Genomic DNA, 15,867 nt, shown 5'->3' with positions numbered 1-15,867 from the left:
CCGCAGCTCTGCCTGTCTGTGAGGGGAGTAGGAGTCTCAGGCAGAGCCGCCGCGGGTCCGCAGCTCTGCCTGTCTGTGAGGGGGGGGGGGAGGAGAGTCTCAGGCAGAGCCGCCGCGGGTCCGCAGCTCTGCCTGTCTGTGAGGGGGGGGGGGGAGGGAGGAGAGTCTCAGGCAGAGCCGCCGCGGGTCCGCAGCTCTGCCTGTCTGTGAGGGGGGGGGGAGGGAGGAGAGTCTCAGGCAGAGCCGCCGCGAGTCCGCAGCTCTGCCTGTCTGTGAGGGGGGGGGGGGGGGGAGGAGTCAGGAGAGAGGGGGCAGGACACAGAAAGAGAGACACACATACAGTGACAGACACACACACATACATATATACACACACAGACACACACACTGACTGACACACATACACAAACACACACTGACTGACACACATACACACACACTGACTGACACACATGCACACACACTGACACATACACACACACTGACTGACACACATGCACACACACTGACACATACACACACACTGACTGACATACACACACACTGACTGACATACACACACTGACTGTGAATAGGTTAGGGGGATGTGTGAGGTGCAGGGGGGCTGCGCATACGTCACACGGTCACACGCATGCACACGGTCACACACACACGCACATGGTCACGCACACACACACAGTCACACGCACACACACACAGTCACACGCACAGTCAGTCGCGCGCACAGTCAGTCGCGTGCACACGCACTGTCACGTGCACTGTCACGTGCACTGTCACGCGTACACGCACTGTAACGCGCACAGTCACACAGTAACACGCACAGTCACACGCACAGTCACACGCACAGTCGCACAGTCACACGCACAGTCACACAGTCACACGCACAGTCACACAGTCACACGCACACACACAGTCACACGCACACACACACAGTCACGCACACACACACAGTCACGCACACACGAGGAATTCACGCTTAGTGCAAATACAAGGGATGTGTACGCATGTTCTAAGTCAAATTTATTTGCGTTTTGTCAATGAAATTGTATTTTGATTTTTAATTAAAACATCACCAATACAAATACAATTTCTGTGACAAAAGTCAAAGAAGTTTCACTTACTATGCGCGTGCACAGCACACACAGCTTTTTTGTCAGGTTTATCCCCAAAGTGTCATCATTCTTGTTTGGGGTTAGTAATGCCCCTCACTCTTTTCTCCCATCATGTTTTTTGTTTGTGGGTGGTCTGCCTGAGTGTTGTGCCTCTAAAAAATCTCTAGGATCATTTCTATTTGTTTTTTTTTTTTTTCGATCCTCCTTTACCCTCACAGGTCCCAGTCAGTAGTAGAATCAGTGTAGATTGATTCTTCCAATGTATGCCAAGATTGTACTTAAAAACATTTCTTTACCTGACATCTTTTGATTCCCTTATGATTTTTTTTCTGTTTTTCTTCCTTTATTTTGGAGACATATTTATCAATATTTTTCTGTAATTTATTTTCCAATTCTTCAAAAGAAGAGACTGTTTTCCATTTATCACCTTCTTTTAGTAGCTTTTCAATTTCTATATGTACTTCATTCAGTTTATTGCTCTCGTAATCTATTAGAAACTGCATCAGTTTAAAAGAGCATTTCTTTAGGACTTTTCTCAATAAATTTACTGTCATCAATCAGGTGAGATGGTGTGAGATTTACTTGCAGGCCTCCTGGGATAATCAGTGTTTTTCTATAGTTTTGTAATCTTAACATGTCCTACTCCCACCATAACCTAAATTGTTGTTTATACAGTACAATGTTTCTAGTTCATAGAAGTATGTCCTTTTTCTGATGTCTTTAGTTGCTACTGATTTTGATGTGCCTTCTTTAAATGAGAAGACATCATCAGCTTCAGTTTGCCATGTTCTAAAATCAGTGATGTTCGAAAAGAAACCTCTCATGATAGTTGGATGTCTAGGGATTGAGTAAACTTTTACAGTTTATTCATGCAAAATCAAAACAATTCAAAAAGGTCCCATTTTAACATAAAATGTAACCATATACTACATTATGTGTGTGTGTGTGTGTGTGTGTGTGTGTGTGTGTGTGTGTGTGTGTGTGTGTGTGTGTGTGTGTGTGTGTGTGTGTGTGTGTGTGTGTGTATATATATATATATATATATATATATATATATATATATATATATATATATAGACATCCAACTATCATATATATATACAGTGTATATATATATGTATACACACACACACACACACACACAAATGGAAATATTACTGTATGCTCATTTGCATGTCTTAGACAGGTCTGCAACCCCGCCTTTCACCATTATCACCCAGCACACACTGCAGCAAGGGATTCTGCAGCAGCAAGGGATTCTGGGGAATTACATGCAAATGAGCACAAAGTGCCACCTTTTGCTTCAAAACCTTTAACATGGTTCCCTATGGGCTTAAGCTTGCTGCATGGTCACAGCTTTGAGCACAGCCAGGGTTAAGATGCATATCCAGTAAACCCACCCACAGACAGCCGTTTCAACCTTAATGGGCCTCATCAGTGTGGGGTTGGTTATACTGGCTATGCAAAAATGAAGCAAGGATAGGTTTTACCATACTTAGTTAAGTTATGGTGGGTAAAAAAAAGTGACAAAAACCCTCCACAGTAAAGCATATAGCAAATGGAAATATTACTGTATGCTCATTTGCATGTCTTAGACTGGTCTGCAACCCCACCTTTCACCATTATCGCCCAGCACACAACACTTCCACTGCAAAAAGGGATTCTGGGGATGCATGTTATACTGGCTATGCAAAAATGATGGTAATGAAGGTAAAACCTATCCTTGCTTCATTTTGCAGCAGCCAGACATTGAAACACACTTCTTATGGTTCAATGATATTATTGCAGTTAGATCAGATGTACAAAGCAGGGGCATTCTTCTCCTAGCTTTCCCGAATGAAGGTGCACTGATTTGGGCATGAGGCCCAGACCAGGCCTTCAGGACTCCTCCTCTGCCTCCTAGTGTGACAGAGGGTAGCTGTATTCCCTCCACAGGAGGAGGAAAGAAGACACCCACTTTAGGAAAGTGCCAGTATATATAGCCTTGAGGTTGTGTTTGTAACCCTGCCCCTTAACAGAGCAGGTTGAATACTGATAGGTCATCACATCCTATGTGTGACCCAATCAGTATCCTTGCCTCAGGCTGACACTTTCTGGCTGTTGCTATGGCCCGCCTTGGATTCCTACAATTGTATCCAAGGCTGCAAAAAGCATACAAAGTCTTAGAGAAGAAATTAACCCATCCACTGCCTGCACCTAACAGGTCTTACACTGGTAAGGCCAAGGAAAAGGCATAGCGACCGGGAGGCTATGCTACATATACTGTATATTGTCAATAAAGAATATCACTTGTGAGCACATTCACATGTCTTAGACAGGTCTGCAACCCTGCCTTTTAACCATTATCGCCTAGCATACAGTGCTCCCACTGCAGCAAGGGATTCTGGGAAATGGCATACAAATGAGCACACAATGTGTCACCCTTTGCCTGAAATATCCGTACACATGGACCACATTTAAGCAAATGCATCGCCGTTCACAAAGCTTTTAAGCACATAGTGCTGAGCAGCATCCCTGTTGTAGTGCTGAGCATAAAGTTGTACTGTAGCATAGTATAGTATGGTGTTGTGTGGTGTGGTGTGGTGATCGTATAGATGCATTTATGCAATTTTTCTGCTAGTAAAAACATTTTTTCTACACATTTAATGCAGTGGTTTCCCCCCCCCCCCACCAATTTTTTTAAAATTAAATCAAGGGTTCGTCTTAGAATCGATGGCGTTTTAGAATCGAGGAGATACGGTATATAAAATTTCCCATTATATTTCAGAGAAGAGAAAAACAAATCTTGCTTCGTTTGGTACTTTTATTTTCTATTTATTCATAAAATATTTAACCATGAAAAATATATTAAGAGTTACCTCCTGTTTTCAAGTATCTCTTGGGCACAAAATAAAGTTTCAAGTGATGTACCATTTTGGACCTATTATTATATAAATGTGAGGGAAGTGTCACTTGACATATATATATATATATATATATATATATATATATATATATATATATATATATATATATATATATATATATATATGGTATGACACTTCTTTTGATTTATATAATAATAGGTCCAAAGGGGTACATCACTTCAAACTTTATTTTGTGCCCAAGAGGTACTTGAAAGCAAGAGGCAAATCTGAATATATTTTTTCCTGGTGAAATCGTTATCGTATAAATAAATAGAAAACGGAGATTTCTATATATCTGCACACATAATATCTGCCAGTAGTAAGACAGATTAAAGAAAAACAGCATAGTCTTGCCACATTCCGGTGCATGATTATTGTACAGGCTCACGCCCCCACGAGGGGTGGGGACAGGAACAAGCTTTTGCTGCAAGTGGAGGCCAAAATGATACACAAATTGAACACTTTTTCCCCAAGGGGACTTAATGAGGACCTTAACCTGGGGTGTTTTTTTATGATTGTGCTCTTTTGCAACTGTTGCATTATTACCGAATGTATCAACTAGGCTTGGAATTACACTCTCTATCACCCTATAGTATATGCATTAGTGTATGTGCAATATGAACATTACAAAAGCACCATGAACAGGTGCAGTTGCTATAGACAAACATATAGTGAGGTTATAGAATCACCCTGTATTGCTGTGTTGATAATGATTGTCTCAACTGTGCTGTTTGTGTATCTACAGTAGGTTTGTGTTATCCACGCTGATATTACAACATCACCCTGAACAGGTATAGGTATTCCATACAATACAGATGTGAGGCTGTTGAATCAACCAGAATTATTGTGTTGGTGTACTGATTATCTCACTGGTGCTGTCTAGTGATCCTTAGCATATTTGGTTTATCCATAGTGACCTTACACATAGCACCCCAAAAAGGTGTAGGTATTATATATAACACAAATAGTGGAATGGTTGAATCACCCCGACTGGTTGTGATGATATATTGATGGTCTCAATATTGTTGTCCATTTGTCTATAGCAGGTTTGTTTTATCCACGCTGCTTTTGATTCTTACGTCTGCTCTTCCATTTGTTGTTTTGTATGTTTTCCTCAGTTTCACTCACCCCTCCCTCACGATCCCCGTTCGTTATCATATCCGCATCAGTACCTATGTGTATCCTACATCGTACACTCATGACAGCTACAAGGGGAGTGCGCATGCGCAGACATTGTTGCTATGCCACCCAGGGATGCTACACTCCGTCGGCTGCAAACTGAGCAGCTGACTTGGTCTCAAGGGGCAGCCTGCATACCGGATGACGATTTCCAAGATGGCTGCCCGCTGCTTAATGAAGACATAGTGAACTGCACGAGTCGCATGATTTTTAATTGTGCACCGGGGATTAGGTATAAAGGCATTCACAGGGTTGGTAGCACTCTACACCCTGAAAAAGATCCCTGTGTGGGATCGAAACATCTTGTTTTTGTGGTGTTCAATACAATACAGTTTTTTTTAATACAGTACTTACCTACAGAGGGCTCTCTGCTTTGCCGTTCTTCTGAATGGTAACGTATCCTTTACATGATTATATGGGACTAGCACAAGGCCATCGTGAATTCTACTACTGGAGTGCTGGCTCTCTTTTTTTACTGTATGTATATATATATATATATATATATATATATACAGCTAAACCCCGTTATAACGCGGGTCTCGGGGTCCACCCCGAGACCACCGCGTTACTAACGGGGTCGCGGAAAAAAAATGGCCGCCGCGCTTTAGCGCATATTCATCCCGCGGGACAGGAGATGGGAGCGGGCATGTCCCTCCGCTCCCCGCTTCCCCCTGTCACCGCGGGACAGGCCGCGGGGCAGGAGATGGGAGCGGGGATGTCCCTCCTGTCCCCGCTTCCCCCTGTCACCGCGGGACAGGCCGCGGGGCAGGAGATGTCCCTCAGGTCGCCGCTTACCTCAGATCCCGCTGCCTGCATGGAGGTGGTAGCGGGGGGTTTCTTCTCCCCACCGCTGTCCCCGGTGCTCCCGCTGCCTGCGCGGGAGGAGGGGGGGGAGCGGGTGGTGGTGCTGGTCGCGGCCTTTCCTCTGCTCCGACCCCACCCCCCGTCTGTGTAGAGTGAGAGAGTGTGTGTGTGTGTGTATATATGGGAGAGAAAGTGTGTGTGTGTGTGTATATGGGTGTGTGTATGTGGGTGTGAGTGTGTGTAAGTGTCTGTGAGTGTGTGTAAGTGTCTGAGTGTGTGTGTAAGTGTGTGTAAGTGTGTGTGAGTGTCTGTGAGTGTCTGTAAGTGTGTGTGAGTGTCTGTAAGTGTGTGTGAGTGTGTGTGAGTGTCTGTAAGTGTGTGTGAGTGTGTGTGAGTGTCTGTAAGTGTGTGTGAGTGTGTGTAAGTGTGCGTGGGTGTGTGTGAGTGTGTGTGAGTGTGCGTTAGTGTGCGTAAGTGTGTGTGAGTGTCTGTGAGTGTCTGTAAGTGTGTGTGAGTGTGTGTGAGTGTGTGTGAGTGTGTGTGAGTGTCTGTGAATGTGTGTGAGTGTGTGTGAGTGTCTGTGAGTGTCTGTGAGTGTCTGTGAGTGTCTAAGTGTGTCTAAGTGTGTGTAAGTGTGTGTGAGTGTGTGTGAGTGTGTGTGAGTGTCTGTAAGTGTCTGTAAGTGTGTGTGAGTGTGCGTAAGTGTGCGTAAGTGTGCGTGGGTGTGTGTGAGTGTGTGAGTGTGCGTAAGTGTGTGTGAGTGTCTGTAAGTGTGTGTGTGTGTGTAAGTGTCTGTAAATGTGTGTGAGTGTGTGTGAGTGTGAGTGTGTGTGAGTAAGTGTGTGTGAGTGTGCGTAAGTGTGTGTTTAAAACATCAACAGTAGAATGAAAAATACAGAAAATGCACAATCGTACAGTATTAACACATTTATTGATGCATTGAACAATAAAGTACTGTATTTAAAACACCAATTGTCGTGTTGTTCATTTCTCATAAATACTGTACTGTAAATAAAGTACTGAACACACACAAAACACATACAGGACTGTACTGTATACTGTAGTATGCACTGTAAATACAGCACATACTGAAAACCGTGTAATGCACTCTGTGCTCATGTAACAACTGTACAAAACAAAACATTCTGAACTGAACATACTGTAATAAAACCAGCTGGAGATTACACTTGAAAAAACCTATCAAGTGTTGTCTGTTTCAGTGCTTCTCTTTTCTTTTTTTTCACGATTTCAATGATTCTTTTTAATTGTAGGATTGTTATATAATTGACGTTTTCTGACTCTAGAAATTGAAGTCCTGTTTGTAATCCCACCAGCGCCTCAGTGATCTTTGGTGGCGGTTCTGGTTCCTCATCCTCATCGTCTTCTGTAATATCCAGATCAGTATTTTCACTTGTAAGGCTTTGTATGATTTCCGAGTCCGCCATATGTTCATGAGTAGGACAGCTGCTGTCCCCATCGACCCAAGAGTCAATTGTAGCCCCACTTTCCGTATCAATGAACGGTTCCATGACTCGTTCGGCATTGGCAATTTCCTGCTCTGTGAGGCCTTCGTTCACATAGTTTGTAAGTAACTGATTTGCGGCGGCGACTTCTTCCTCCGTAAACCCCTCAAAATCAGCATCGTCCTCACTGTCACTGGCGAGTTCGGCGTCAGCCGGCACAGGACGTGCACCTGTTATGTTTCGCCAACATTTCACAATGCACATTTGTGTGACCGCTTCCCAAGCTTCGCCACCAATATAAAAAACTTCTTTTAGATTCATTTTCTTTAAAAATGATATAACAGAATCTTCACTTGTGATTATTCGATGTATCATTGTTTTCCGAAAGTTCATCTTAAAGGTTGCAATAATGCCTTGATCAAGCGGCTGTATTTTGGATGTCGTGTTCTTGGGCAAGTAGCTGACCCTTATTTTTCCATCTCGGCTTATTAGGCTATCGGCCGGGGGATGTGCAGGGCAGTTGTCAAGTAACAACAACGCTTTTGTATCCAGGCTTTGTTGACGTAAGTATTTACGGACCTCTGGTACAAACTGTTGATGAAACCACCTTTCGAAAATACTGGCAGTCATCCAGGCATTTCTGCTAAAGTCATACGCAAAAGGCATAGTACCCATGTTCACATGGTGGAAGCACCGCGGCGACTTAAACTTGCCAATACAAAGTGGCTTCAGTTTGTGATTTCCAGATTGGTTCACACAAAAAAGTACAGTCACTCTGTCTTTCATTTGTTTAAAGCCTTGTTTACGCTGTTCGTCATTCTTACAGGCCAGAGTGGTATTCGGTAGCATTTTGAAACACAGTCCGGTCTCATCGCAGTTATAAACCTGTTCTGCGGTATAGCCACCATCTTCAATTATCTCTTGAAGTTGGGCAGGGTACGAGCATGCAGCTTCATCGTCAGCTGACCGTATCTCTCCTGATATAGCGGTTTTAGTTATTCCATGTCGCCTTTTAAAGCGATCTAGCCATCCACTACTTGCCGCGAAGGAGGTTGAAGCATTGCCGTGAAGTTGGCTGTGAAACTTTTTGGCTTGCGTTTGCAGATGGGGTCCAGACAGAGGTATGCCTTCGGATCTTTCTTGGACAAACCACTGAAAAACAGCTTTATCCAACTGGCTGTCTTTAGGTTCACGCAAACGATTACGCTTCAGTCCATCGTCTGTTTCCATGGATTTTACTGCATCACGAAGTTTCTCCTCCTCCTTTTTCCATCCGCGAACTGTAGACTCATTCAGTCCTAGGTCTCTAGCCACCTTGGTTTGCGTGACTCCAGATTTTATTCTGTCAAGCGCAGCAATTTTTTCTTTGACGGTAAACCTCTTACGTTTGGTTGAAGTTTCCGCCATTTCTTCCTGCCTGGGGTCTTCACTTTTTTCTTAGTGTTGAAAACCTGAGGCTTTTAACAACTGATCTGGAGGGCTTAAGTACAGTACCTGAGTACAGTATGTATTTTACCAGCTCTCAGACAGCACAGTGTGTTGTATGATTAAAATGGCTGAGGGGTCAGAGGTGTGTGTACGTGTCACTTTATTAATGTACAATGTTTGATTATACAGTACAGTATTTTTTTTTTATTATACAGGGTACAGTATATGTGATCACTTCATTTGTGTTAATTTTTATTCAATTTTTAATAGTTTTAACAAACTTTAATGTTATGTTTGTGCAACTTTAACTGGTGTAAAATGACCCCGCGGGGTCACGTTGCCATGCCGTGACGTCACATGACCCCACTGGGTCATTACACGACGAACCGCAGAGGAACAGAGGGAACTGGCAGGCAACATCCACTCCTCACGAGCCGCACGGCGCATGCGCATGCGCACGGCGAACGTGAGGGGTGCCTGCTTTGGAGACAGGTAAGCAGTCTCCGGAAGACCGCTAACCCCCCCCCCCCTGCCGCAGCACAGGGCCCTCGCGTGTGTGTAAGTGTCTGTGAGTGTGTGTAAGTGTCTGAGTGTGTGTGTAAGTAAGTGTAAGAGCCGGAGCGGGAGGTGGGAGGTTTGACAGGGAGGGGGGGCGTGGCTTGAGCGGAGGGACCCGCTACTCTCCCCCCCCTCCCTCCACGGACTGCAGGAGGGAGCTGCTACTCTCCCCCCCCCTCCCTACACGGGCTGCAGGAGGGAGCTGCTACTCTCCCCCCCCTCCCCGGACTGCAGGAGGGAGCTGCTACTCTCCCCCCCCTCCCCGGACTGCAGGAGGGAGCTGCTACTCTCCCCCCCCTCCCCGGACTGCAGGAGGGAGCTGCTACTCTCCCCCCACTCCCTCCACTGGCTGCAGGAGGGACCCGCTACTCTCCCCCCCCCTCCCTCCACGGACTCGGGCTGGAGCACTCATACATACACACATACACACACACACACACACACAGGCACTCACGCACTCATACACACACACGCGCGCACACACATGCAGGCACTCACGCACTCACACACACACACACAGACAGGCACTCGCACTCACACACACAGACCGCTAACCCCCCCCGCCGCAGTACAGGGCCCGCCGTAGCCGCAGCGCAGGGCCCCGCCACCCCCCCAACCCCCACAGCACAATGACTTCCCACCCCTTTAACTTTGTGAAACAAAAGTAACAAGACGTTGTACAGGCAAAATACTGTACATCTGTTAAAGTGCAGTTGTCTGTTTATTTCTATATAATAATTGTGTGCAGTGTGTGTGCAGTGTGTCAGTGTGTGCAGTGTGAGCAATGAGCAGTGTGTGTGCAGTGTGCAGTGTGTGTGCAGTGTGCAGTGTGTGTGCAGTGTGTCCAATGAGCAGTGTGTGTGCAGTGTGTGTGCAGTGTGTCAGTGTGTGCAGTGTGAGCAATGAGCAGTGTGTGTGCAGTGTGCAGTGTGTGTGCAGTGTGTCAGTGTGTACAGTGTGAGCAATGAGCAGTGTGTGTGCAGTGTGTGTGCAGTGTGTGTGCAGTGTGTGCAGTGTGCAGTGTGTGTGCAGTGTGTGTGCAGTATGTGTGCAGTGTGTCAGTGTGTGCAGTGTGAGCAATGAGCAGTGTGTGTGCAGTGTGCAGTGTGTGTGCAGTGTGCAGTGTGTGTGCAGTGTGTGCAGTGTGTCAGTGTGAGCAATGTGCAGTGTGTGTGCAGTGTGTGTGCAGTGTGCAGTGTGTGTGCAGTGTGTGTGCAGTGTGTCAGTGTGTGCAGTGTGAGCAATGAGCAGTGTGTGTGCAGTGTGCAGTGTGTGTGCAGTGTGTCAGTGTGAGCAATGAGCAGTGTGTGTGCAGTGTGTGTGCAGTGTGCAGTGTGTGTGCAGTGTGTGTGCAGTGTGTCAGTGTGTGCAGTGTGAGCAATGAGCAGTGTGTGTGCAGTGTGCAGTGTGTGTGCAGTGTGCAGTGTGTGTGCAGTGTGTCAGTGTGAGCAATGTGTGTGCAGTGTGCAGTGTGTGTGCAGTGTGGCAGTGTGAGCAATGAGCAGTGTGTGTGCAGTGAGTGTGTGCAGTGTGTGCAGTGTGTGCAGTGTGCAAAAAAAAATGTAAAAAAAAAAAATTTTTAAATTTTTTTTTTTTTTTTTTTTAAAAACGGGAGCCACAGGAAAACCGCGTTATAACCGAATCGCGGTATAACGAGGCGCGTTATAACGGGGTTTAGCTGTATATATATATATATATATATTTTATTTATATATATATATATATATATATATTTTATATATATATATATATATATATATATATATATATATATATATATATATATATATAGTGTGTGTGTGTACACACACATGCAAGTGGTTGTCATTAATTATATTCATTTTCTTAAGGAGTCCCTTGGCAGTTCAGGAGACTTTTACTTCGAGCAGAGCAAAGTTAGGCATAGATTACTGTAGCTGAGTTCATAAATGACTAGTGAAAATAAATAATGAATTCAATTGCAATCCATCACATATTTCATCTTTACAACTGGATTTTATGACACCTTTGATTTTAATGATGTAAGAAACTGTGCACCTTAAGGACCATTAAAGAAAATATCTATATTCTCCAGTCTGCAAGCGCCAAAATGAAAAAAAAAAAAAAAAACATACATATCAGTCTTTACCTTGTATGGGAGTCTGGTAGACAGAACAATAACTGTCCTCCCTTAGGACTTCTGTTCCACTACTACCATTCAGAAATCCAGCACAGAGAGATTCATCCAGCTGTTCATGAAGGTTAAACAGAACTGTACGGAAGCCACAGAAGCATTGTGTCCATCGAATAACAGCCAAGGGATATTCCTACCAGCAGGACAGAAAAAAACATGCATAATTAGACAAGAGGAGTTGTTCATGTTCAAAAAGTGAAAATCCCCAAGTCACATTACATATTTTTTCAAATGGGTAATATCTTTGAACCTGTAACAGTGCCTTTATGATGCTTTATTGGTGCATTAAAATATATCATTAACTACAATTTTTTATTTTTTCTTCAATAACACACGGTTTCTAAAGTTCTTTATGACATGTAGGACCATGTTTACTAAGCAATGCAATGCCATATGACACCTTACATCCCTTTCACTTGCCCCAGTCATAAGGTGTAGTCCAGCACTGGAAGATGTTTTAGGAATGTATGTATGTATGTATATCTTTATTTATATAGTGCTGACAGTGTACTAAGCGCTTACAAAGACAATACAGTACGGGGAATAATAATAATACAATAAGCGCAGCAAATACATACAATAGGAAAGCAAATTCCTGCCCAGGAGAGCTTACAAACTAAGTTGTATGTTGGGAGACTTACAGAGACAGCAGTTGAGGGAATAAGTGCAGTAGATGTCAGTGCCTGGCCACAATGGTTGTTAGGAGGGACTGTGGAACTGTAGCAATGAATCCAGGCTATTTGGATGCTTCTTTTGAGTGGTGAGTTTTAAGGTTGGTCAGTATTAAATTAGATCAGTTAATACCATTAGCAGGGAAAGAGGTGGCAGGCAGGCGTGGGTGAGAGCAGGTGTGTATACGGTTGGGTGCAAGATTAGGAGAGATATCCCAGCAGTGAGGGAGAGAGGGAGAGAATTAGTGGGGGTGCTATTTATTGAAGGGTGTAGAAGTTGTTAGGAAAGAGGTCTGTAAATAGTGGTGCAGTGTATGGGCACAAACATAAATGTTTACAAAGGAGTGAGGAAGTAGCAAGCATAAAAAGCAATAAGGAGTGCATAATGAGATGTAGGGAGAGAAAGGTATGAGAATAGAGTTCCTTGTTTACAGGATTTAAACTGACCCATATTTTACTTTGTTGCATTAGTAAACTACTGTACAGTATGTCTCAAATAATATATATATATGCATCACTTCTGACTGTAGCTAAACATACTGTATCTAAACAGGCCATTTTGCTTCAAATCTGATCCAACATGTATATTTTACTGGACTAACCAATGGTTTACAGCAGCAGTGCGCAAAGTGGGGGGCGCTGGGTTTACAGAGGCCCCCGCGCGCTTCCCGAAGGCATTTAAATTAATGCCGGGGTAGCTGCAGGGCCTCTGTAAACCTTACTTACCTTGATTTAGACGCTCCTGGTGACGTGTCGCCATGGCAACGCGGCGTCAAATGATACCGCGGGGTAATGTGACATCGCGTTGCCATAACAACGTGCTGTCATGACGCCAGGATGTCTGAATCAAGGTAAGAGGGGGAGGGTAGGAGGGAGGGTGCGAGGAGAAGGAGAAAGCCAGCAGGCGGGTGCATTGGAAAAATATTGCGCCCTTCTGGTTTACAGTATTACAGATATGCACAACTTTTTCACATGTTTGCGAATAATGGGGAATATTGGATTTTTGTGGAGCTATCAACATTTGTAAATATTTGACTGGAATATTACATACTGTACCTTCAATACCAGTTATCTTATTTCACTGTGAAATGTATTCAAATTATAATTATACATGTACAAATATGCAAAAAGAGACGTCTGACAAATGTTGGTTTCTATAACTGTGGCACCTTGCTTATCATTGACCAAAACCAATGGCTGTCACCTGTACAGCTATAGCAATTGTTCTCAACCTTTTCTGGGCAGGGTCCACCCTGAATGATTTTTTACATTTTGGGGAACCCCTTTTGTCCTTTTCACACGCACACCAACCACACAACACTCTCCTCTATCCTCTCACACAGCACACTCACCCTCTTGCTTAATCATAACAACCACATGCACCCCTCCTCTTACTTACACCACACATCTTCCTCTACCCCATGCAAAGCCCTTACCCCCATCTTTCTCCACACACAAAGCCACCGCATCATTCCACACAAAAACATCAGACTCTCCTCCCCACAGTCCCCACTCTTTCTTCCTTCCCACATACTTCAAATATGGGTATTTGTTCAATGGGCGCTTACTGTACTGTCTGGAGATGGAGAGACACCTCTCTCTCTGCCCATGGCTGAGAAAGGAGAGGCAGATCGCATCGTCTCCAGGCAGTGCAGGATATGTCCACTGTGTGGTCAGCAGAGCTTGTTCCTTGGGGTCGCAGCACTGTAGGCAGAGGGTTGGGGCACACCAGGGTACCATGGCACAATGGTTGAGAAACATTGAGCTGCAATATAGATCTTGCTTTGGTCACCCTGATAGCGGAGTACACAGTTTCTACACAGTTGCTACTGTATATATGGCAGCAGGCCAGCATCAAAGTTTGCAACTATAAGTTACAAACAATCTGGCAAATATATCCAACTTCCCTTTAAAGCAACATTTCTTTCTCTGGAGACTGTCACATTGCGTATAAAGTTTTCACTTCAGTATTGTTAACAACTGCATGAAGTTTAAAGAGGCAGTCCAAGTGGCGCTTTAAAAAAATAATCTTTTTTTTGTTTTAATATATGCAGCCTTTGATTACCTTTACTGAAAACGAGTTACCTACTGTACGCTGCTGATTGATTTGTTCTCCCGTGATCAATCAGCAACGTTCCTGCCAGGGTTTCTTCAAAATGGCTGCCTTTCAGTTTTAATCAATCCTTCCATCAGTGTAACTCAGCAGCTACAATGTATTCTTATATTACTATGGTAACATTATCTATTGTTACAGTTTGCAACTCAAACTGTGATCAAATATTGGCAACAAATGACAAACAAACAGGAACGTTTTAGAAAGATCTTGTGCTGCTAGGGACATGTGTCTAAACCGGATACAGAAATCAAAGGATACTCAGTATATTAAAACTCATTAAAAATGGCATTAAGAGTTGAATTTAAAAAAAAAATTTTTACTAAGTATTATCTAATACTACAGAACTGATTTATCTTAAAAAAAAAACACATGTAGGATATTGCTTGGATTGCTCCTTTAAATACAATTACTCTATGCAAGAAAGCACTACATCCCAACACATCACTTATATTTCAGGCATCATTTTAAATGGCCACCGTAATTAACATGGGACTATGAAAGGTTATGATACCACATTATACTATTTTCACAGGTATATACACCATAGTTTTTGTTGCAATAATACAATTTACATTCTTGGTTTTACCGCCACTTGAGTCACACCCGTTATTCCAGAACCTGTTTTCAAGTTTTCCTTTGAATATAAATCTAATCTTTTAGTTTTGTGTTGTAATTGTTTATTTTAAGATCTGGTAATATTTGGATTGTGTATGTATATAGTGTAGTCAATTCCTGGACTGCATGAGGGTACCCTTCTAAAGTTATATAGGTTATCCAAGTGGAGTTTGTCTAACCCGGGTACGAATTCAAAAGACTAGACAAAACCCATCATAGGAAGGCTGCAGTACCATCAACTGCTGGGACTTAAACTCCAGACAAGCAGTGTTAAATATAACCTGTATTGCACCAGTCAAGTTCTTATGGTTCTAGAGAATAGGTGGAACAAAACAACTTGCCAAAGCAAGTAAAAAGACACCCTATGATACAGCACTCGCCACAATGAACGTAAGTATGGAAAGGTTTAAATCATAACTTTTAATGGATAATACTAGGTAAAATATTGGTGGACAAAAGAAACAAAAACAGCACATGGACAACTAATCACTGGTTCAGTAATTGTCATAAAACAAGTATTAAATTGAAACTCTCACTCTGGTATAGGACTAGCTAGTGTATGTGGTAAGCTTGTATCAAGAGGTGGGGGTAGGTAATATGGCAGCTTAGGTTATCTGCTACCCAGGATATATGCACAGGTTAATAAGCCCAGCTGTGGTGAATGTCGGTCTAAGAGACGGGTGTATCAACAATGAGTGGCGAGTATAATATATTATGTGAGGACAAGACACACACCCCTGGTAGAGATCGTATGTGCACACAGAGTACCTGTGAGTTAAACTGCTCAAGGTGTACCAAAGATTATACGGGTACACAGATGGTAAGCTTAATGTGGGAAATTG

General features: G+C 43.5%; 1 protein-coding gene across 4 annotated transcripts in view; it reads right to left on the bottom strand.

Annotated features, from left to right (window-relative positions):
- Positions 1-15,867, bottom strand: part of WSCD1 (WSC domain containing 1) — a 162,357-nt gene that overhangs the window by 23,919 nt on the left and 122,571 nt on the right. For all 4 annotated transcript variants that reach the window (XM_075594407.1, XM_075594408.1, XM_075594405.1 and 1 more), the window contains one exon: positions 11,579-11,756. In XM_075594407.1, the coding sequence (XP_075450522.1) occupies positions 11,579-11,756 (178 nt within the window). The remainder of the gene's footprint in view (positions 1-11,578; positions 11,757-15,867) is intronic.

This window comes from Ascaphus truei, chromosome 3 (assembly GCF_040206685.1).
Source record: "Ascaphus truei isolate aAscTru1 chromosome 3, aAscTru1.hap1, whole genome shotgun sequence".
Taxonomy (NCBI): Eukaryota; Metazoa; Chordata; class Amphibia; order Anura; family Ascaphidae; genus Ascaphus; species Ascaphus truei.
The sequence above is the reverse complement of the archived record's forward strand: the minus strand, read 5'-3'. Positions and strand labels throughout refer to the sequence as shown.